Source organism: Dysidea avara, chromosome 5 (genome assembly GCF_963678975.1).
Source record: "Dysidea avara chromosome 5, odDysAvar1.4, whole genome shotgun sequence".
NCBI classification, from domain to species: domain Eukaryota; kingdom Metazoa; phylum Porifera; class Demospongiae; order Dictyoceratida; family Dysideidae; genus Dysidea; species Dysidea avara.
The window spans coordinates 31,310,285-31,335,284 of record NC_089276.1 but is presented as its reverse complement, the minus strand read 5'-3'; the positions used below and the strand labels follow the sequence as shown (position 1 = coordinate 31,335,284).

The window sequence follows — 25,000 nt, the reverse complement described above, 5'->3', positions numbered from 1 at the left end:
GCAGGAAAATCCTGAGATAACAACCTGCAGAAGGATTGTGCAGGAGTAATGGGAAGGGACTGTAGAGCTCAAAAGTTTCACAACAGTCTGAACACCACTAAGAGAGACAAGAATAAATATTTGCTTCCCTTACTAGCAACAAGGATTCTTTCATTATACAGCTAGATAGACTGTTTTCCCATTTGACCCCAGGCCACCAGGTACTCATGATACAACTGACTATATAATTCTTATTTTTAATTGATGGCAATACTAGAGCAAGTTAGGAAATAACAACAACGGTAAACTGGCCATAACCAGGCATCGCAGTCTTTCTGTATGTTTATGAACTGATAAAGTTATCTTAACAGATTTACTTAAGAGCACAAATGTTGTTGCTTCAGTTTGAAATACGTTGTACTTCTGGATTGAATTAAAGCATCATATTATTCAATGCAAGACAAAAGAAGAGAATGATATCAGCCAAGCTGTGGTTGTTACAAGATTTTAGAAGAATTTAATTCTGCTCTTCATGATAATCATATCAAAGCATATGTTACGTTTGAAGAAGCTATATCAATGCTTGACAAGTATGCAGGGGTGAATCTAGAAGCATTGTTAGGGAGCTTAATTAGGGGGGGGAGGGAGGACAGGATAGTACAGTGCTTATTCTACTGGCAGAAAAGAATGGCTTGTGAACAAGTAACATTTGTTTCTCATACTGTACAAGCTGTTATAGCTTGGTAAAGGATGGAGACCTTTATAATTTGAGAGTATAAGTAGTTAAGATGTTTTGATGTTAGTGTGATTTTTAACTGCATGCATAATTGATTGTACGATTATAACATTCTTAGTAGCTGAATGGATTTGGTTCTGAGAAAAAAAAATCACCCATGCAATGCACTTTCATGTATTGTTCATAGCACTGTTTAATCTAGGACAGTTCTCTGTTGGGGGGGGTTAGGAACTTTGGGGGTGTCCAAGTTAATGTCTGTGTGATAGCTATCACACACTGCCCATCATTTTTGGAGTTCAATGGCCACCACAAACTAACATGTCTGAAAAATAGACCAAAACTAACAACATTTTTACACTTGTCCAATGCGTGCCAAGGATAATTTAGTTATTTAAACTCGGTATCTAAAAATCAACCTGGGAGCACTTCTGACATCATTTTGTATATAAACAGTGCCCCTGGGTAGTTGTCACTCCAATTTTAGAGGGGGAAACTTCCCCTCCTAACAACCCTAGATTAAACACTGGTTCATAGTACCAGCATAAATTCTCATTTCCTCCAAATAAAGCACACTGAGCATATGATTAATCCATTGTATATTTACAATACAACATGGACTATGCTACTTGCAAGTATTGCATGGGGATACCTAAACTATTTTAAGAATGTCTGGTAAATGATATCAACATGGTTAAAACCTACATTTCAATTGGCTTATCATGCACTATGCAGATAGATATCAACTGTTTTATAAATACAAATCCTGATATACAGATGTTTTATCAATACTGTTTAATAATTTGTAAGGCTTTCCATTTACATACCCTTATTTTGTTAAGTATTTGAAACCCTTTGAGATCTGGAAAGTGAGTTTAAAACAGTATGAATCTTGTTGACCGCTAAGTGCTATTCTCCCCAGGCCAGGTAAGAACAAGCTATCCGGTACAGTTATTCTATGTTTAATGCAGACCATACTTGATTAGCAAAATACAAACAAATAACTATTAACTGTTATAACTATTATTGTTTGCACATAGGGCAGTACCATGATGGAAGCTTTTGTGCTTCTCGTATTGTTGTAGACAGGCAGACACAGTGAAACCACTGGTCGCAACCATTGCAGCACATCATTGCAAGCTTCTTTCCTTTACGTTTGCAATAATCCGAAGGACAAATATCCTTTGATGGCTCAACTTAGCCTCTCTTCTTTTTCCTTTTTGAAGAGCCTACATTAGAATATTAGACGATCCAGTTTCACATTAGCACACAAAATCAGTGAATTTCATGTAGCACATAACATAGAGTACAGTTAAACCATAAACATAGATTAATCATAATTATATTCAAAGTGGAGATTAGACACAGCGTCCAAGTAATAGTGTTTTAGACAATTTAAAAACCTGAGATGATGTCAATAATTACCAAGGCATAGCTGAGATAATTATTTATGTCACCAGTGGATTATTTTAAATTCGTGAAGAGACCACTATGAGTGTATAAGTGGACAATGGCAAGCAGACAGTGAGCTAGTACAGAGTGTTCATATTGTGATTACCAAAGTGTTTTAGTCACGGTTCTAGTGCTAGGGTATTCGCAACATTGTAAGGCAAAACCATAAAGTGCTATTGGAAAGTTTTACTTGATAAAGTTTGTACTGATTTAGGCTTGAAATGTCTGGGATGTGGGGAGAATGGTAGTGAATGGGAATGCCAGACAAGCTAGCTAGTATTACAGATTGATGAATGGCTACCATATGGCTGTGTATGCTATAAACACTGAATTATATGGCTTAGTTATTAGCCTGCTACCACGATGATTGATTCAGCCAACAGAAAGCAAGTGTACCTTAGTGTGATCTCTTCTTTACAATTGTGTTCACAATCGCTTGGTGTGTGCAAATGTGCAAAATATAAAGTGTCCACAACAGCTAATTGTATTATTATGGGTCTCACTGTGGTTGTAAACAAGGCCACGTCTCTTACCAATAAGAGACCTGCTACCAAATGTCTTTGTGAATAATACACTAACACACATCAAAGGAAACACTGCATACCATTGTCTAATGAGAGATAGTCATGCTTTGAATGTGTGTGAAGTTTCTGTGATTTGTCCAAGGCAGTGATTTTATTGTAGTATAACAAAAATAAATTTTAATTTATGCATGAGCTATCATTACCATTTTTTTTTTCAGTAAAGAGAATAGAAACTGCAGTATTGTAGCAGTGTTCAAGAATTGAAACATGACTCTAAAAACAAGAGTGAAAAAAGGCATAATTCAAGCTTTTAATATGAATGACCAAAGGATTTTTAATAGTCACATGTTAATCTAGAAGATATGTGTACATTCTTTAACAGATTCTTCAGTTATAGTTAAACCTATAACCACAAGTAGAATATCATTATTAACCAAAGCCGAGTGCAATGAGGCTGAGGTGTTATAACTAAGAAAATATCCTATGAGTGCTGGTGGGATTCAGTGGCGGATCTAGGATTTTTTAAAGGGGATTTCTGAACGTAAAATAATTGTTTAAAAATAATGAAGTATCGAAGGACATGGCTCAAGAAAATTTTAGAGTTTCTGAGATTTCTGAGATTGAAATTTAGAACAGTTTTGAGTTACTTAAATTGTGAGTAAACAAGCTAGCTAGGTAACTGAATTTGTGGCTAAGTTGCTGTTCTGATTGCTCTATTATAGTAGTTAGCTGACTGCACTATTAAAGTATATCGATCTGTACTTAATGCAATGGGTGGTGCCACCTAAGTAGGCTTTTGAAAGGGGGTTTCGGTCGAAACTACCGAAACCCATTTAGATCCGCTGCTGGGATTTAACTGGCTTTTATCCTATACCTGGCAGCTATTAGGGGCCTTAGGCACAAAGTTTGAAGTATATTGTGGCTTGACAATGGTAAACAATACAAACTAAAGCCACACATGTCTTGCCACATGTTTACTCTTCCAGATGTTGGATAGGTAGGTAAACAGGTATTTTGTGAAATATAATGGGAGGGGGGGTGAGCTGAACAGTGACCTGATAGAAGCGTTGATCATAGACCCTACATACAGGCTAGGGGATGCAACCTGAATGTTGCTGTGTAACTAATAGTACAGGTATACCGTATGTAGAGTGTGTCATTTTCACAGATTGGTAATTCAGCATTTTCGTGATTTTATTTTTGAGAATTGGTGATACCAGGAGCACATAATCGCCCCGAATGTGTTCTTGCTGATACTATGGGTGATTTTTCTATTGTACAGCATAGTCTAAATCCTGTTTTTTTTTGTTATTTTCTAGGAATAAAAATTCAAGCAATCTCAAAATTTTGTATGTATACGGGACATAATATCAAGAGTTTATAAGCACTGAAGGGTGTGACACTAGTGATTTAAGCCATCCACAAACACTTTTAACCTCTAAACCATATAGGGAAGTTATTAATATTCATTGCTATTCAGTGGTTTATTGCATCATCACCTTAATCTGTTAATCATATATCATATTTGTTTCAAAGGAAGCTGTGATGAGTTAGGAGGGAGTCTGAACAGCTTAGAAAATCATTATGAGCAAGCTCTCTCTGATGTAGTGGAGAACAATAGAACTTTATTGAAACCACACTTTCTAAGCTTGATCTACTGCGTAACTTCAACACATGCTATTTATGGCTACCTGTAATGTAAACCCAAGACCACAGCTGACATAACAGTGACTGCCCTGGTCTGCCCAGGTGGTTAACACACTCTATATTAAGATACATTGCATTCAACAAAAGATATAGCACAAATATATCTTGAGTGTCATGTTTCATTGCACTGTGTGGTGCTCAAAGGAGGATATCGATGTTGTCAAAGTTGGGTTGTCCAAAATTTATGTCGGTAGTAACCCCCCAGTTGAAAATATAGTGTCAGGAGATTGGGTATTTCAGAAGCATTTGTGCCTGACTGTTCTATTAGGGTGACAGAAATTAGGAAAGGGCTTAGCCCTCTCCCCCCCCCTTAATCCACCCATAATATTTGCTAATGTACAAAGGAAATAATTAATATGTCCTTTTTTTACTAAACAGTACGCATTATTCCCTGGTATTCACTAATGTAACATTTTCAATTTGATTTGTTGGACGGATAAATAATACTTGAGTTTTGCATAGACTATACAATAACATTATTATTACATGGTCAATGTTATTTGCTGCACATTGCTTTTTTGGAATTTAGCATATGATTGTATCAATGCTATAGGCAGGTCTATTTACACAGACCACCCACATCAATACCACAAAATCGATGAAAGTATAATTGCTGAAAATCAGAAGGTATGTACTGTGACAATTATGTGCCTGACTGATGGGCATTGAAGGGCAAAAGGAAAGACAATCCTAAAATGCACAGATCTATCTTTAACAAAGTTTGGAAAGTTTCTGTAAATATTTTAAGAGATATAATTTTAGCCAGTTTATCAATGCATCAGAAAGGTAGTGAGATACAATGTAATCTTTAATATTCAAAACATATTGGAAAGATTGAGAAGCATTTTGATAGCCTTTATTTCGGCTATGACACCTACCCAGTAGTACGGCAAAGAAAATCAAGATTGGTTTATTTTTTGTTGTTAATATTTTTAATAGACCACATACATACCCTGTATATTTCCAGTCCCTAATATAGAGAACTACCAAACTGTAAGATAAGACAGGTCAGTATTTTTGTGTTGATTATATTAATGATACAGCTGTGCACCACGATACCATGCTATATACTTATAAACTATAAGCTTACCACTGGCTGATTGAATTGTGGGTGCTACTGAAACTGATGCAGCCAGTACAGTTGTTGACACTGTATAAAATATAAACAGGAGACTGTCTACAAAAGCATAAGATCATCTTACCACTTGTAGATGGAGGCATCAATGTTACTGGGACATTTGGCAGAGTTGTCGACACTGAGTAAAACACAAGCAGTAACAGCTAGAAAGCAATATTAAATCATCTTACCACTAGTAGATGGAACTGTTGGTGGCATCAAAGTTACTTGGACATTGGGCAGAGTTGTCGACACTGAGTAAAATATGAGCAGCAGCAGTTAGAAAGCTGTGTATACAAACATGACCCAGGCTGTGAAAAGGACTCTTATAGCCTTTTCAACTATGTAAACACCATAACCCATAACTTGGCTGGCGAATAAGATACGAGTCTACAATTTGGTCAGTGTTCACTCCTAACATAGCACTAGTTGTGAATGTAATTACAAGGTGAAAGGTTAAGTCGAGCACAAGTAATGATTTGTTAAACTTGGATATTTGGAAAGGCTGTAGGAGCCCTTTTTGCAGACTGGGTCACAAATATTAAATCATCTTACCACTAGTAGATGGAAGTATTGGTGGCATCAAAGTTACTGGGACAGCTGGCAGAATTGTCGACCCTAAATAAAGCACAAGCAGTAGCAGTTAGAAAGCTGTATCCAATTGTCTTACCACTAGTAGATAGAACTGTTGGTGGCACTAAAGTTACTGGGACAGCTGGCAGAGTTGTCGACCCTGAATAAAATAAAAGCAGTTACAGATAGAAAGCTGTGTAGACAAATATTAAATCATCTTACCACTAGTAGATAGAACTGTAGGTTGCACCAAAGTTACTGGTAGAATTGTCGACCCTGAATAAAACACAAGCAGTAACAGTTAGAGAGCTGTTCATATAAATATTAAATCATCTTACCACTAGTAGATGGAGATATTGGTGGTGTCAGAGTTACTGGGACATATGGCAGAATTGTCGACCCTGAATAAAGCACAAGCAGTAGCAGTTAGAAAGCTGTGTATGCAAATATAAAATCATCTTACCACTAGTAGATGGAACTATTGGCGGAACCAAGACAGTAGGCATAGTTGTTGACACTGAGTAAAATACAGCAGCAGAAGTTAGGAAGCTGTGTAGACAAATACTAAATCATCTTACCACTGCTAGATAGAACTGTTGATGGCACCAAAGTTACTGAGACAGCTGGCAGAGTTGTTGACACTAAATAAAACACGAGCAATAGCAGTTAGAAAACTTTACATACAAATATTAAATCATAGTACCACTTGTAGATGGAGATATTGGTGGCATCAAAGTTACTGGGACATCTGACAGAGTTGTCACTGGATAAAACATGGACAACAGCAGTTAGAAAACTGTGTATGCAAATACAAAGTCATCTTACCACTAGTAGATGAAACTAATGGTGGCGCCGAAGTTACTGGGGCAGCTGACAGAGTTGTTGACCCTGAGTAAAACACGAGCAGCAGATAGAAAGTATACAAATACATGTATGAAATCATCTTACCACTAGTGGATGGAACTATTGGTGGCACCAAAGTTACTGGGACAGCTGGCAGAATTGTTGACACTGCATAAAATATGAGCAGTAGCAGTTAGAAAGCTGTGTATGCAAATACAAAGTCATCTTACCACTAGTAGATGGAACTATTGGTGGCACCAGGACAGTTGACATAGTTGTCGACACTGAGTATAACACTAGCAGCAGAAGTTAGGAAGCTGTATAGACAAATATTAAATTATCTTACCACTGCTAGATAGAACTGTTGGTGGCACTAAAGTTACTGGGACAGCTGGCAGAGTTGTTGACACTGAATAAAACATGATCAGTAGCAGTTAGAAAGCTGTGTATGCAAATAAAAAGTCATCTTACCACTAGTAGATGGAACTACTGGTGGCACCAAAGTTACTGGGGCAGCTGGCAGAATTGTTGACACTGAGTAAAACATGACCAGCAGATAGAAAGTATACAAATATGAAGTCATCTTACCACTAGTGGATGGAAATATTGGTGGCACCAAAGTTACTGGGGCAGCTGGCAGAATTGTTGACACTGAATAAAACACGAGCAGTAGCAGTTAGAAAGCTGTGTATGCAAATACAAAGTCATCTTACCACTAGTAGATGGAACTAATGGTGGCACCAAAGTTACTGGGGCAGCTGATAGAGTTGTTGACCCTGAGCAAAACACGAGCAGCAAATAGAAAGTATACAAATATGAAGTCATCTTACCACTAGTAGGTGGCACCAAAGTTACTGGGACAGCTGGCAGAATTGTTGACACTGAATAAAACACAAGCATTAGCAGTTAGAAAGTTGTGCATTTGCAAATACAGAGTCATATTACCACTAGCAGATGGAACTAACGATGGCACCAAAGTTACTGGAGCAGCTGACAGAGTTGTCGACCCTGAGTAAAACACGAGCGGTAACAGTTAGAAAGCTGTGTATGCAAATATAAAGTCATCTTACCACTAGTGGATGGAACTATTGGTGGCACCAAAGTTACTGGGGTAGCTAGCAGAGTTGTTGACACTGAATAAAACATGAGCAGCAATTAGACAGCTGTTTAAATTGAAATAGTTATATTCCCTACTGATAGACAACCAAAGAGTTTAACACTTCCATACAGATTCTTAGATTGTTATGCACAACTTATTGTCACTCCAGGTTGTCCAAGTATATATTATCTAGCCATAAAGCATATGGTTAATTGAGCTTACCAAGTGAGTCACCATCATTCTCTACAAAAGAATTATATGCAAGACTTATAATACTTGCACTAACATTACCTAGATCATCCCAATCCATATTATCCAAAAATTGTTCTGGATCTAGCAACAATCAGAATTAAAACTATGTGTTAAATTGTTAGTTCTACATAAGTACAGGTGTGTCATGTTACTGTTATAGAGTTACAGGGTTCATTACTACTATTCATACATTGTATAGTATGACGTGAGTGTGCATCAACCTTACCTTCTGTGTCAGACCTAGGATCACCTAGCAACTCAGCTATGGTGACTTGCCGGGTCGACATACTACCAGTGATTTGTGGTGTATCAGTTTCTTCTTCAACCCCAGGATGTTCTTTGTGTGGGTAGCATACTGTATATTGTTACATTACACATACTACATGTATTACCAATTCATGAAAAATTTATCACGTACCTGAGTCTAACAGCCTTAGTAATCGTTCAGATATGTTTGTTCGGGGTATTTGCAACACGCCTTTGCAAGTGGAAGTGTTGTTGCTGGTACAACGGGTGTCCTTGCATCCAGATTTCAGAAACCGGCATCCACCGTTGCTTTCCCCACCCATTTGTTTGACAGCATCTTTGATTTCCTCAAGTCGTTTCTTTGCTTCGGTATTTAGGTGCTCTCTAAGTACTGGACAATATATTGATACACATAATGTTTTAGTCTTCCTCTTGAAGGTATTTGAAAGAACCATCTGTATTACCTATAAATATATACACGTAATGATAATATAATACATATCTGCAGCTTTCTCACTTCATTTGTTGGAAGTTCCCTAATAACTTCAAGCACCTCCCATAGCACTTCTTCAACATCATTTGCTGATATTGCACTGTGTAGTTCATTGACAATGGGGGCCCATTTCTTCACAAAAAAGTCTAGAATTTCTTCAAATGTTATAACACCTTCTATTTCATCGCAAAGCTAGAATTGCAAAGCTGAATGTTTGTAATACCTGTTAGAACACGCTTACCAGTTTCGTTGCTAAAAGGACAAGGGCATAGCCTTTCTTTGTCCGATGGTGGACATTGCTTAAATGCACTGAAATAAAAGGGAGCAACAATTCACCGATGTATCTCCTGTTCCTTGATGACAATAGGCGATCTCTTATACTTATAATATAGCCTATTGCACTGGAAGCTGCTTTCCGGTAGTCATTGTAGCTGTCTTCAATTTCAATTTGCCTCGCTTCGTCATGGATTGACAAAGGTTCGAAAAAAGGAACATGGACAATCCTTTGAGCTTTTCTACAAAAAAAAATATGGGTATGCCATACATATAATATACTCTGGTGGTCATGCATACATACATGGTGGTATCTCTTTACTGGTCGTGCATATATACATGTTTTTATACACATTGTGAAACTAGAGCTAACCTTTGTGTTTCAGCAAATGCAGTATTCGCAGTGACTATAATCCCTGCTTTGTGCTTTGTCTCCCCCCCTTGCATAGTAGTTGTTGAAAAATCATTGAATAGTTCTACCGTCAATTCTTCAAACTTCTTTGTACTGTTGATGTCGTCTGCCACTATTTATATATACGTACTCAGAATACCGAATGTTACCGTACACAAAGTTAGCTAAACTTACCCACTGTTATCGTTGAAATTGATGCATGGTTAACTATGCTGGCAGTACTCGACCTTGCCGAGAATGCATGTTGAGCAGCTCCAAAGGTACCCAAAATATTCTTAGCTGTTGTAGATTTCCCTTAAAACATACAAAAATATAGGTTAGTAATTTTGATATATTTTAAGCACGATAAACATGCTTGCTTATATGCATAGCTATCTGCATACAATTCATTGTAGTGAAATTATTTTATATACCTGTTCCAGAATGTTTGCTGTAGCAAAGAATAATCGGACAATCATCTTGTACCTCTTTCAGAGCTTCTGAATGAAAAACTACTAGGCTTCCTGCATGTGCAATGAATGAGCTGATAAAATTGTTGGATAGGCCTTCTTTTTCAGCAGTTATTAGTTGAACGAGAGAGTTGGTACCAAGGGGTAATTCAATTTTTAGTTCTTGAAGTTGTGTCCCATGATGACAGTACCCAGAATACCTGCAAAAAGAGCACTTGGTTTTTACTGTCAGAACATGTATAAGCTGTATTCTAAATAAAACATTTATTCATGTTATATCATCATGATCAGTATACAAATAAGCTTTAACCTATAACATGATAGTTAAAATGCAGTGTTGACATTTGTTACCAAATTTTTGAAAATCCCTTATATTGGTGTGCTTGAATTAATAGGAATTTTTGTGTTTAGTGAAGTACTGAGGAAAGCATATAGTGCAATTTTAAAAGATACTTCAAACATTTAAAACAATGAAAATTGTTCACAATCATTTACAGGCAGATATGCATTAAAAGCAAGCTGTTTTATAAGTAATATTTCTGGTGTCAAAACACAGCCATGTGATTGATATACAGTCACATTCACAGTCATATTTTATTATGATTTCATGAGTTCTATATGTGAATGGCTATTTAAAAACCTCTTCTAAAATTATATTTTTTGACTATTCATACAGAGCTAGTCATACAGCATTGGTAACTAAATACAAACCAATAGTATTTCTGGTCTTCCAATGGAATCAAGTCTCCTGAGCTATTAACTTGGATATCTGGTCCCAGTACCCATGTAGAGGAAGCTGGTTGCCTACCAAGACAAGTAACTAGGGTCTTAATAGACCAACTAGATGTTTGCCTTCCAGCCTGTACAAGCTCGAAGATATACAGACTCCAAAGGTCATCATTTATCTTTGCGTAACAGAGACCATGGTGATTCCTCTCAGCACTACCAATGAAAGTTCTAAGACTCTGAATGTGGTGATTGCTGACAAAACTGTGGCTGTAATTAAAATATAAAATGATACAAAATAATTTTTTACTGTTTGCTGTAGAATCTGTTGTATATACGTACAATAGGTTTAATAAACTCGGAGTATGGGACTTATCACCTTATGGGAAAGGGGATCTAATCACCTCTACGGGGAGATCTTTATAATAGAATGGCAAAACCCAAATATTACACACGTTTTCATAAAACCATGCAATGCAATTCTCTACATAAATAGTACTCTGAAATTTGTGATATAGTGTCATCACAGAGTTGAGCTTTGGTGAACTTTATGGCCATTTCATTATAGAAAATTGTGTAACAGAGTGTATAGGAAGATTCAAGAGAATAATCATGTTAAGGGTGCTCTGTACAGTTTGTACAAGGCTTCCCAAGACATAGTCTGTTTTGCACTAAAAGAAATATTATGGTCACTTAATTAGTCTGTGACATGTTGACACATTTTAGTACCCATAAATTAGGTATCCCATAGCAACAAGAGCACGCATCTTGCTATTCTACACCCTCTCACTTAAATTAGAACTACGTACTCCATCATTTCTAATCCAATGGATATGAACTTTTCACACAAGCTACTTTAGTAATGTTGCCAAAGAAGAGCGTTTGCCATTTTTAAATAGCAAGTCCAGATTATGAATAACATGGAAGTAAAGAAAAGGATTTCTGGGAGTGTCAACCCAAAAGATAAATATGTGATGAATGAGAAGCTAAAAGACAAAAATAAAAACGCACAATGGTTTGTGCTGTTTAGCATAGTGTATCATAAAAGTATCAAGGCTCTTGTGCATAAACTGTAGGACTAGTTCTAGTATAAAGGGAAAAACTGTAACTCATGTTCTAAAGCAAATTTAGCAGTTGGGTTTGGACTAAACTGTGTACTAGTGTTAGCTTATATCCAGTAAAAAAGTACGGAAAGTTATAGAACAAATTAAATTTCATGGGAAGCCATATAAGTGGACTGTACAGAGCACCCTTAAACTGTTATCTAAAGCAATTAGATTTTGGATACCTTTTGAAGTTTGACAATGCTGCCCAAAGACAGTGTCTGAGGCACTCCCAGCCAATCCAGCCATGCTAGAGCTTGAGCCATTTTTATTTGGTACTCAAAATCACTGTGGAGTGTATCAACACCACCTTCACCTTATTCAACACCTATCAACAGTTCTTTATAATCTTAAAAGGTTATCAAAGATAAACTCTGATGGAACTGTACATAGTGATTTTGTACAGACTACATTGGCAGTTATACGTAACTCTTCCTCATTATTTTGTATTATTAACTCTTGATACAAAAGCATGGGATATTATTGTCCTCTTCAATTCGTTCAATGCATAATTATAGACATGCACACCAAGAAAACTTGTACACGTTAATTTGTATGTCTGTGAAATGTTAGCAAGTCACCCTTTCCCATGCATTGTTGAACTTTATGTATTTTATTCATCCTTATATACGTATGTAGCTAGCTACTATATTTCAAATTTCAAGGATATACAGCTTAGCTATTATGCTACACAACTATATACTCATTCATACAGTCAATTATTTTGGAGGTAGAACATTTTAGAAAACTACTGCATATACATTTGCATACCATGATGATGCAAAATTAGTTCTGTACCACTTGCTAAATCACAGTGAAATTTCCACTTGATATATAGTCCCTATAGCTGCTATACATAGCTATAATGTGTAAAAGAAAAACTTTTGTGGAAATCATATATTTATCTTCAAACACAGCATATAGTCTCAGGGCATAGCTGAAAAACAGCCTTCTTTGGCTGACGCTATTTTCCCTGATTAAATATCATTTAAATAAATAAATAAATAAATAAATAGCCTTGAAGTCAATTTTCAATTGTATGTGTTAACATTGAACATATATTTATTTTATTTTAATAGAAAATGTATGCCTTTAAAGTGCATGCACCTGTTTGTATGCAAGAAGTGAATATTGTATACACAAACAGCTTTACTGCATGCATGCCGTGGCACAGCTATATATATATAGCTAGCTGTACATGCAGAGTAATCATCATTGCAAATACACCTTAGCTAGCTAACTATAGCTAATTGACTTTTACTGTCACCTTTCTGTTCCATCATTTGAGCGAATCAAAAAAACAAATCCGGAAAGTGTCGGGGAGATGTCCTTGGGTGTTATGGCAGCAAACAGAACTTCAACATCAAAGTTGGTGTACCGAACGAACTGCCCACTACCACGCATTAGACCTATACAGGGATAAAGAATGTATAGCCAACTAGCTATGGCTATGGGCTTGGGTATAGTTTATAACTAGATAAATATAGGTGCAGAAAAGCTCCTCGAAGTTGCTGACATGTATGCTCACACAGCATGAAACATGTAAGCATGCATTTTCAGTAAATATGCTACTTACCGATTTCTCCATCCCTGACTATTAGTTTTCGTGGTTCTTTACTTGAACTCGATCCAGCTGCACTTCCTCCCGAAGCCATTAAGTCCGACGAACAGAAAGCACAGGAACTACAAATAACTTTGCTGAATGCCCTAGCCGACTTATATGGAAAGCTGCATGGTTGCCGCCTAAAAAAATTACTTCCGGAAAGTTGATTGGCCGTATTGCGTCACTAGCGCATATCTACACTAGCGGTGAGCTCTCAGCTATGTCTTCCAGGAAAGGAAGGAAACGAAAGTTGGTGAAGGAATTGGATGAAATCGTTTTACAAGATAGTGGACAGATTGATAACCCGTATGATCTCGACAAATCCTTCGACACGCAAATCGATGATACAGACGAATCAGCATTGGACTCGAGTAACGCCAAAGTTGGAGCTATGGTTGTTTCGGATGGGAGATATCTTAGCACGAAAGTAGATAACTCAATTGAATTTAGTAATCATGCCGATGTTGCCTCACCTGGTTCCCAGTCCCAAAGAAATCCCAGAAAACATCAGGAATGTGAACCACAGACAAAATCTAAAGGTATATATAATATGAATTAATTATATAGCTATATAATTATACAGACGACTTTTCTCTCTCATAAATATATAGCTAGGCTAACTTTATATATATAAGAGAGACAGAGAAAAGCCATCTGTCTGTTTGCATACAATATTTAATATGAGTTCAAGCATTCTGTACATGCCAGTTAGTACAGTTCATGAGGTTTATAGCTAGTAGGCCTGGAAAACTTGGCTCATCCACAATTTGGGATTTGTATGTGGGAGGGAGGTCGTTTTCATTATTCACAATAAAAGAAAATACTCCAAACCAGCAGTATAGCAGGCTACCTATCACTATAAAGCTTAGCTAAAGCCTTCCGAGGAATACACTCACATTTTGCTCCTTTATGGCTCAGTGAACTGCATATAGGGAGATTTCCAATACTGTTAAGTAACCATGCAGCCTTCTTAACAGCAAATTACTTGTGTATGTGACGGATAACAGCAAAAAATGAAATTTGAGGTGATGTAATCCAGATAAAGGGTGACGTGGTCGGGACAAGAAACAAGTCACAGTAATCAAGCTGCCTGCTGAGGCTTCACTCAGCCTGTAAAGCAGGGAGTCAGAAACATGTACTGAAAACTGTGATGAGCACATGCAGACTTCCAGGTGTTGATCATGCTTGACATCCCGCTACTTGCCGGAGCCACATAGCCTGGGATTCAGGATTTTCTCTGCATTCAACCATGCAGTTTGTAAATAGCTTGACTCCTCAAGTGCAACAGCCTAGCACAGGAACAACTTGATGTTTAAATGAAGCTTCTAACTGCTGTTGTTCGTCATTCACACCCAACGGTGTGCAGCATAAATTTATCCGATAAGCCACAATTATATTTCGTTCAACCTACTCATGCGTTCGAATTCATAAACAATTTTTACAGTGAAGTTAACCACATTTCACATATTAGCATGATGGTAGTACACAGATCTGACAAGTAAAATTATATGTCGGTCAAATTCCAGGTAATAAATGTTTTTTTTTGTTGTTTTGGCTAGCCTTTTAGTTGCACCTTTTCTTTTCAATATGTTTTGTTACACCGTTTTTGTCCATTCTAGCACTGAGTTACAACTTTGCCTATTCTATTCAATGGATTAAACAGTAGCTAGCTAGCTAGTTTACTTTAGCAGACGTAGGCTATAGGCTATAATTCAATAAGCCCTGGTAAGTGCATAGAACATGGTTTAGGAAAAGATTTATGGAAAAATAGAGCTAAGTTCTTGTCAATAGTTTGGTGCTTGATCTGGACACTCATGAATATTTCATAATGTTCACCACTTAACTGTAGAGAGAATACCTTTTACTTATATGACCCATGCCCATATCAAGAAGTTCCTCATTCTCTTGATAGCACCTTTATACTACAGTTTTACCTACCAACGTTTTGGCCTACAGTTTTCAGCCCTGGCATGGAGCCCTCAAAACATATTGGTGAGCTACTTTCCTGAAAAAACAAACCACAATAACTTTAGTGTGTTTACGTACCAGTGTGTTAACCTCAAACGATATATCAATCCCACCCATATCAACCAGCATTTGTATCCACAATTTATCAGCACAGGCAATGCTGAGTTGGACTAAAAGACATATTGATCTACTTTGTGTTTGTCCCATGTGCTGTTCTGGGATAGATTAGCTTATGTTCTTGTGCATACACTGGTATATAAATCACAACATACACCATTAGGTTTTGTGTTTAACTCATTACTATGCACTGCAATTAAACAGTGAAGATATGCAGCCTACATGATAGAGTAGTGTTAATCTATGTACATTATAGCATGGGTCTGTAACTAGCAAGGTAATTATACAGTTTTAGCTCATGGAATACCTGCATGCTAATGCATGCTGATGGTTTAGCTCAGATATTACTGCAAAAGCCAACTGCTTACTAGCAATAATCATAAAGCCTTTAATTTTCATCATTTAGGCTTAAATATAATTAAATTGTTTGTTGCTAATTTTATCCTTTATTGAAAAAGTTCAGTGTAAAGCTATAAGCTAAAAGAAAAACAATAAGAACTGTGTAAACCATCACTACTGTCCGTGGTTTGCTCATAGGAAATTGCTACTCATGATCACTTTGTCATTATGTAAGGGCTATGATGTGTGTCTAGTCTCCTCTGCCTGGCCCGTTGACATCACAGATCTGATTAATTATAAGTTATATAAATACCAGTAAGGCCAGGAGACATCATTACATTTTTATTTCCATTTCTCAGAAAAGCTTCTACTGGGTTCAATGGAAAATGGACAATTTGATCAAGCAACTTTGCTCATTCAGCTTTCACAACATGTGCCAACAACCTACAAGCATCACAGAGCTGCTCTCATTTGCACCATAATGAATTCAATTTTTTCAACTAGTTATGAAGTCTCTACTATCAACCAGTTGTTAGCAGAAGCTGATGCATTGCCATCTGTCACCAAAGAACTTTGTGGAAAGCCATCAGAAAGAATCCTGTGGGAGGTAAGTATCAGTTTGTGCTTTTAAATAAATGTCAGATATGAATCTTTTATAGGCAACAATGAAACTTGGTAAACCAGTTAACAAGTTTCTTGGCCCTAAGTGTACTGAATGTCTGCAATGCTCATCAACACTGCATATCAACCACAATCCAATTACTGTCATCTGTTATATGATTAGCGGCCCTGTCCCAGCCCAGAAGATTATTTTAAGATGTAAGTCATGTGGTATCAACTACAGGTACGACTCATTTGGTGGAGATACTTTGGTGGATACAGGTTAGAGTGTGAGCTATCATGATGCTAGATACTTGATTGTGCATGTTTCATACAGATTTTATGACAATGAAAATGACCTGGTAAAAGCATCTAATGTTTGCTATATCGAAAGAGCTCTGTGTGAAAAATGGGCTTCAGCTGGGTAAGTTATCAAGCTGTACATTACAAATTCTACCTTTCACTGGTTATGTAGCTAGTTTATGGGTCCACATGCTATGTTAATCCTGCATGTAAATTTGCTGACCATGGCAATACAGTGTTATTCAAAAATCATATGTGAATTGTCTTAGCTTGTGTGCTGTGTTCTCTAGCTCAAATGTGCAAATGTGCGTTTGTATATTTTAAACAAGTATGATTATGTGCGGTATATTTAAGCAAACAGAGCCTTAAACTTACCAATGAATTTACTAGTATTCCACAAAATGAACTTTAATATGTGTCACATTATTTCACAGTACGTAGCTATTTCATGACTATACTTTAAAACCAACCGAAGTTTAATCTTTTGTATATGTACAGTATAAAAATGTGATTGGAAAATTTGAATTGTATGTGAAGTATTGTAGCTTCTGCAGTTCATTATTGCTAGCACAATTTAATGCACACTGTATTATTATGCAGGCATCATTGCTGGACAAGCTTTGAAGGATCTGCAGAAGTATACAATGAGTGGATGAGGGAAACCAATAACTACAATTATATTAATTTAAAGTATTTTCTGAAGAAATACAACAGTGTAAACTTGAGAGCAAATGCAGTAGGTATGTTAACACAGTATAGTAACATGATTTGTTTGTACATTGGCGCTGTGCAGCTACGGAATGTATCTCCAATTAATTGGTCATAAATAATTGTTCGTAATCAGTTAATCGGTACAATTAAATACTTACTATCAAGGTGCAATTCTTAAACAGTAAATCTGTGCCAGAGTATGCTAAACTATTCTTTATTGATAAAAACATGAAATAGCTGAGACCTGATTTGCTAAGTTTATCGTGATAAGCTTGTTCAGCATGCTCTTACAGCTACTCAAAATTTCAAATATAGGTGTGCATTTCAGTAAAACTTTTGGAAGCCAATTATCAATTAGTATTATCGATTATTAGAGTTTCAATGATCTCCAATCATTTAATCAGTTGTTCAGTGAAAATTAACAGCACCAGTATGCATCTGTGTTGTTTAACTACAGTACGTATAAGGTGACTTACAGTGGTGGTCCATTTTGTACCATTTTGATCAGCATGAAACATTTTGCCTGATTTGAGCTACCTCACATAGCAAATACAGTGTATGTTTCAGCAAAACCCAATCAATGCAGACTGGTGTACTTAACAGGTCCTCGCTTCAAACTCTCAAGTTCCTGGGGTATATAGATTTTCACTGGAACTCATTGTGAAAACTAGAACCATTACTAGAAATGTGGGTCTATAATGTGAAGATATAGGCTTCAATGGCTTCTTGATGTAAGCAAATGCTAATACCTGGTAGCTGGTTGCCACAGTACTCCCCACCACTGAGTGAGTAGTGAACGATGCAGATGCGAAGAAGCTGCTGTGACAATGACAAAGTTAAGCCTAGGAGATTGGTTCTTACTTCACAACTACAGTTGAAAACTATAATCATACAGTAGGTTGAGTCAGTCAAGTAACCAGTTGGTGATGTGAGTTGGCTGTAAACCGTGGCCAACTGCAGCCTGGTTGGCTGGGGCCAGTTGCATGGTCAGTTAAGCTGCAGCAGTTGTCCGGAATAGTATAGCAGTTGGGGTAGCAACGTGGACAAAAATCGGTTGATTGGTGCTGCTGTGTTGTTGACAGATGTGAGCAGCTTGGTCAACTGGCTCAGTCTTGGAGACAGTAGTGTGAGCTCTGCGACATTGACAATGAGCCGGTAGGAACAGGCATTCTAAAGGTCTGAAAGCATTCCCTAGAAATTTTGGACATCCTCTGTTAATAAAATATTATAATGGAACCCTGTGAAATAAAATTGTAAGGACAATTATACTGGTCTATATATCTCCAAAACAGTTGGAGCTTAATGTATGTGTAGAATTTACCGTCATGCTTTACAAAATGAATACATGAAATAAAATATCTGACCGGACCTGCGAAAATTGGGCATGTCGGCATGCACTAATCTCATCACAGAACAAAACATATCTCAGTGCTGGAAGAGAATATTTTCATTCTGTAACTTGCATTACATGACCAGTTAAATTCACAATAAGTGATGAACATTGCTTAGCCATAGCCAAATGACAGAAGAAATTATGAGTCAGCAAAGTTATAAAAAGTGGACAAAGTTTATGTGGCCACACGCCCTGTGTTTTGCAGGCCCGGTCACATTTTAATAATAATATATATAAAGTAATAAGTTCAGTGTGTGAGGTCTCCCTTTGCCTGGGACTTATATGTCAACTAAGAGATGGCTGTGTGGCTGTACAGTTTCACGGTGTTAAATATTGAGTTGCTGGTTTTGAGTACTAATTGGCTCATAACTTGGCTTATCCATACCGATTCCTAAAATGGTGCTTTAATTTTTATGCTTTGTAAAATGTCATACCACCCTTCCACCCACTCTTGCCACTATAAAATTGAGCTTTCCTGATACATGCAGTGAGTATCGATTAAAAAAACTGTGTGAAATGGTTGTAAACGTATCAAATTTAGATATGTATGGTGGATACTCTAGCATATGTATGTAAGAAGATATAGTGAAATATGCGTGGCATACAGTATATGTATATAGATTATATAGTTCCAACCACACACTAGGCAATAGACCCTCTAGGTTTTGTCACCACTACATCACATATGTACTTACATTAATGAATATATCCTACGATTTTCATAGGACTCTATAACTTCCATCTTATTGTTATATTGCACTTACTTTCAGTCATTCTTCAATTTGTAACCTTTTAACATATGTTCAGATGACTCCCAAGAGCAACAGACTAGTCAGCTTCTGCACCGCAAGAGTGTAGCAAGTGCTTGGTGGACACATCAAATCGAAAAAGAATTGTCTGAAGAGAATCACCGTAGTTATATTTTCAGTGGACCCCAAGCCCAAGAAAATTACATGGAAGAAGTAGACATAAAAAGGGCCAATTCAGTTTATAAACATGAAAATTGCTCTGATGAATGCAAAAAACGAGGTCAGAAATATATCAGTATGCATTTGGTTTAATGTATATAGCACATATTTTTCAACTGTAGGATGTGGAGAATTGTGGGCCATTGATGGAAATTGGAAATTGCACTACCCTGTATGCATGTTTGATGTTGATAAAAGCGAAGATGCATTTTCCAACAATCTAAATTATGTTAAAACATGCTCCAATGGACCTCTACCTGGAAATGCCTTTTGCTCTGAGCACTCTGAGGTGATGAAGAAGAAAGGTGTTCCTGTGACGTTAAAAGAATATCTCAACTTCAAAAAACATGTTCAATGTTTTTCAGAGAATGTTGATGTATCAGTTCAATCAGCTGCAATATGTCAGGGTATGTCATTGTAATGTTGTCTTTAGTTTTTGTTATTAAACTCTTCATGATACATTGGTAGTTTCTTGCATACATGCTTGAACATTACTACTTTTCACTAGACTTACTACTCCTTTCCTTATTTACATATAGTTCATCACCTTCATATACTAGCCACATGTGAGTACCGCAAAAAAGGGGTCTATTTGTGGCCAAAAAGCTAGTTATAACTGACCTTTGGCTAGTTGTAAATGATGAATAGGCTAGTTGTAAAATGTACATGTGAGGCAAAATTAGCACAGATCATTAAAGTTTACTGTAAATAACATTTCACTTTAAAAATACCCAATCTCAAAATAACTATTTTCAACTAAATCATTCAAGTCTATTGTATTAACAGTTTATATAAACCGTGTAGCAAACCTGACCTGCACCTATCATATAGGGGTGAGTTTACACATACTACATACTGTAGTCTGCAGTATTAGAATGAAATCAATAGACTCACATATAATGATCATGCACTAGGGTGCATGTGTTTGGCACATCCTCAATAAAATAAAAAGTCGAAACAAGTTGACTTTTGTACTATAAAAATGCTCAAAGTCTTTCAACAGCTGGGCCCCCAGACCCCTGCTACCAGTACTTTTTGTTGTAGTTGTAAAACACACACACCTTCTGGTTATGCCTCTGTGTAATATAGCGCCTCTCTCTCCCTCTGGTTTCGAGTTGGGCTAGTTGTAAAAAGTAGCTATTTTAGCCCCTGACCCAAATGACATCATCCACGCAAGCATCACAATCTCACATGCATCCTAGGCAGGCCAGTAAAACTATTGCATGGTTATGGCTTATGTAATTAAGCTAACTTGGTGATAAATTGGACAAGCCCAGGACTTCACTGGGGCATGTGAAATCTCTTAGGCAAAGGAGGTGGGATGATGTTGCTGCAGCAATATCTTTATTAAAATTGCTCCCCTTGAGAGATTGTCATCTCCTTGAGAATTACTGTTAATTTAAGCAATAAACACTGTGCCCCTCCAAACTGGGATCCCATGTCAGTTGTCAATCACTGAAAGGTTGGGTTTTTTCTTTTGACTGAAGTAGTAGGGTTGGTGGGTAGGTGACAAAGCATTAAGTAATGTAACTTGCCGATAAACAAGATAACTTGCTATTGACAAAGTACTACATGTAAATGATGTTCTGGAATGCTTTAGACTGAGCTGTAATGTGTGAAACAGGCATCCCACCATATGCAAAGGTGCTGCAAGCATATTTGTTGTGGGCTGGACAGGTCTATCCTATGCATGTCAATAACATAATCATTCTGTTCTGTTGACTTAAATGTACTGTGTAAATTAGCATTGTTTATACAACTCATGATGTCAAACACTGGCAATTCTAGACCAGACATACAGGTGGGACAGCATGAACATTGTTATATATATATATATATAGCTGTAAATAAATAAATTTCAAACGAGTCTGGGAGTTGCACCTATGTTGCACCCCTAGAAGCTGTAGAAGTTTTAGAATTCAAATTGATACTAAAATTATTAAAAATCTCTATGCCACAACTTTTCCCATGGATTTTTAAAATTTTTCAGCATGGGATCTGCAACCCCATATAGTTGCTTTTGCACCAACATTAAAAGATGGTAGGATTTTTAAAGCATTAATAGCAGTCAAAACAAATATAGTCAAATCCTTAATAACAAAACCATTTCAAATAAAAAACTGAATACAACCATCTATCACTTATCACAACCATCAACACTTGAGGCATTCTTGAATTTGAAATATTAAAATTATACAAAACTACATAAGTTGATTTTGGAATCTAGGTAAGTATAGCAGTTGAAAGACTAGAAGCTAAATGACACGTGACATAATTTCCATATTTACATCGAGTCCCAGTAATTTACTCTTAGTTGAAAGCAAAGTAAATTTTAGGTCTGATACTATTTTTGTTCCTGGCTTTCTCCGTCTTCCTGTATGGGTTAAGCCATACAACAAATTAACCAGTTTCCATCAACCAGGTACACATGATAATAGTGTAGATAATTATTGAGATACCTAGATTAAAATTATACATATGCAGAAGGTACAACTCTAGCTATATAAATTGCTTGGCTTCAGTGAATTTAAAATTTATGACGAAAGTTGTCAAATACTAATCATGCTTCAATAGAGAGTTTAATCCAGATTATTACATAAGAACGATACACCCTAGTGAAGCAGTTGCCATAACACGACTTTAGCAGTCATTCTATTAGAACAATCATTAAAAAGGAATGAAAAACTAAAATAAGGATGTAGCCAGAATTTTTTTAATTGATGAGACAGACTGCTCTATTAGGGTATATTGATCTTGTATGACAACTTAAAACCTCTGAGCCTATCTGGAATTACTTCTGAGGTCTTCCCTCAGCATTATCTCGGGTAAACTAGATAGCATAGCTCATTAAAAGTTTATGAAAATTTTGAATAAATATAAAATGACAGATTATTTAGTTTGTCAATTCACTGAACCACCCAAAATTTCGTGAGGCAGCTGCCTTAGATGCCCATACAAGTAGCTACACATCTGACCCTGAAAGGCAACAAAAAAGAAGCAATTATTGAAGTGGCAAAATAAACCCTAAATTCCAATTTACAGACTTCACTTTCTTGCTTGTTAAAACATTTTTCAAATAAAGGTCAAAATACAATGTAGGAAATTGTGGTTTACCTTGCTGCTCTGCCAATCACTTTTAGGATAAATATTTATAAGATATCATTAATGTTAGTGTGTGCCTCAATTCCCTATACATGATAATGAGTATAGTGTGTGAATACACCTGTGAATGCACTATGATATACCATGTGTAGCCTTAAATGGCCAAATGTATTATAAAATCAATTTAATATCCAGGAACTGATTCTGGTATTAAAAGCTATGCTGAATTTGCCAAAGCAGTGGACCAGACTGAAGAAGTGACAGCAACAAAAACTACATGTAACAAGGACACAGGAGAAAAACCTGGCACACTACAGAAGTGGACAAGAGGAACATGGTTTTGTGTTGGTGCTGGAGGCCATATAGAAAGATGGCAACCATTGTACAAGTAAGATTAAAAAAATTCAAACACATACAGTAAGCATGCACATCACAGAACTTCAATAACTGGAATGTTGTGATTCACTATAATTCTGTGCTACTGTACATAATTATTTAGTAGAAGGACATTATTTTGGAATGTGCTAGATGGTCCTGCTGGTAGGGCAGGTATCTATGCAAGAAGAAAGGCAAACACAGAAGACAGACACTCTTTGTAACTAGAATGGGTACATGCCACTCATTGTGGCCTGAAATGGTGGCCGTTTGTTGCATCTATGAGCCTCTAACTTAGGATCATTGATCAAACAGGCAGAGGAAAATCCGGGTTGTCATCTTTTCTTGTTGTAGAGCTGCATATGATTTAGATATACTAAGTTGGTGACCTTTCTTGCTTATTTTAATTCCAAGGGGTATTTAGACAAAACATTTTAGTGGTGCATATCACTTTTGCGGGGAATCCTATTAAAACATTACTACAGCACCAGAGGCATAACATGGGGGTTATCATCCCTTGATACTTTGTACACACATGGTAGCTGTCAAAATGCTGTTATTGTATAAAATGTGACTGTATTTGCAAAAAGGTACTACTTTCCCACATACAATTTGACCCATTTGTGAACTTTAAAACTTTGTAACTTTTGTATCAATGCTGAAATTTGTTTTCTATTTTCCATGATTAAACCTACTTTATTTTCATACCGCCAGTGCAGAGAAGTAGCAGTTGTTTACTGACATGTCAATGTGTGGAAAAGGTGTTCTTTTTACAAATCTGGTCACATATTACATAGTTACTGTTATTTTGTTTGTAGGTCGGAGGGTCCAGCTCAAGTTTTCATGTTAGTGGTGATGTGGCTAGTGTGCCAGTTTGGAACTAAAGGTCGAGATGCTTGGAAAACACTGACCATATCTTATGATAATATGTGTCACCTCAATAATTTGCGAGTTTCTCGCTTACCACTACCACTACCAAATGACTTGAAATATATTTGGTTAGATGTGAACAAAGTTATTGATGATTTCCATATGAAAAATCATCGTGATGCTTCCTGTAAACAGAAGTATAGCTCAGAAAACCTACGTAAAGCTAAACCAGATTTGAATACGATGGCATGTGAGCAAACATTTGCATGGTTGAGCCGCTTTAAGAAGATACTTTGTGCCATGCCAAAGACACATTTTCATTTCTTTTTACACCGAATGATAAAGCGTCGCAACAAATATATTTCTTATTGCTATGCTAATGGATTAAGAGTTGTGGCTCCAAAGCCAAAGACAACTGACAGTTGATGTGATTAGTATTGTAATTATTTGGTAGTGTTTGTATGACAGTGTATTTATTTATGAAATTGTATACATGTGCAATATGACACCAATTCATAAATTATGATTACAATGGTTGTAGAGAACTAGAGTTCAATATGGTAGACATACATGCAAAGCTTGGTAAACAAGGATCATAATAAATCAACTATAAGTACTCAGTATTATATAGCTTGTTTATCGAGTGTCCATACAGATTTACTGTGCTTAT

General features: G+C 36.6%; 2 protein-coding genes across 2 annotated transcripts; one reads left to right on the top strand and one right to left on the bottom strand.

Moving 5' to 3' along the window:
• Positions 1-1,684: 1,684 nt before the first annotated feature.
• On the bottom strand, positions 1,685-13,636 carry LOC136255189 (uncharacterized). Its single transcript, XM_066047910.1, has 33 exons — positions 13,558-13,636; positions 13,249-13,390; positions 10,864-11,148; positions 10,117-10,352; positions 9,878-9,997; positions 9,665-9,815; positions 9,260-9,533; positions 9,043-9,210; positions 8,698-8,989; positions 8,506-8,634; positions 8,319-8,360; positions 8,250-8,270; positions 7,999-8,061; positions 7,874-7,936; positions 7,759-7,809; positions 7,642-7,704; positions 7,517-7,579; positions 7,400-7,462; positions 7,275-7,337; positions 7,159-7,224; positions 7,034-7,096; positions 6,911-6,973; positions 6,789-6,848; positions 6,664-6,726; positions 6,549-6,602; positions 6,424-6,486; positions 6,308-6,361; positions 6,183-6,245; positions 6,068-6,130; positions 5,704-5,766; positions 5,598-5,651; positions 5,486-5,545; positions 1,685-1,941 (listed from the first exon to the last, which is right to left on the bottom strand). The coding sequence occupies exons 1-33, from the start codon at positions 13,634-13,636 to the stop codon at positions 1,910-1,912; spliced, it is 3,189 nt and encodes a 1,062-aa protein (XP_065903982.1). The 3' UTR covers positions 1,685-1,909.
• Positions 13,637-13,804: 168 nt separating this feature from the next.
• On the top strand, positions 13,805-24,756 carry LOC136255188 (uncharacterized). Its single transcript, XM_066047909.1, has 9 exons — positions 13,805-14,123; positions 16,368-16,615; positions 16,668-16,852; positions 16,946-17,032; positions 17,512-17,651; positions 19,823-20,044; positions 20,106-20,390; positions 23,281-23,473; positions 24,279-24,756. Exons 1-9 carry the CDS (start codon positions 13,805-13,807, stop codon positions 24,754-24,756), a joined length of 2,157 nt encoding a protein of 718 aa, XP_065903981.1.
• Positions 24,757-25,000: the final 244 nt, after the last annotated feature.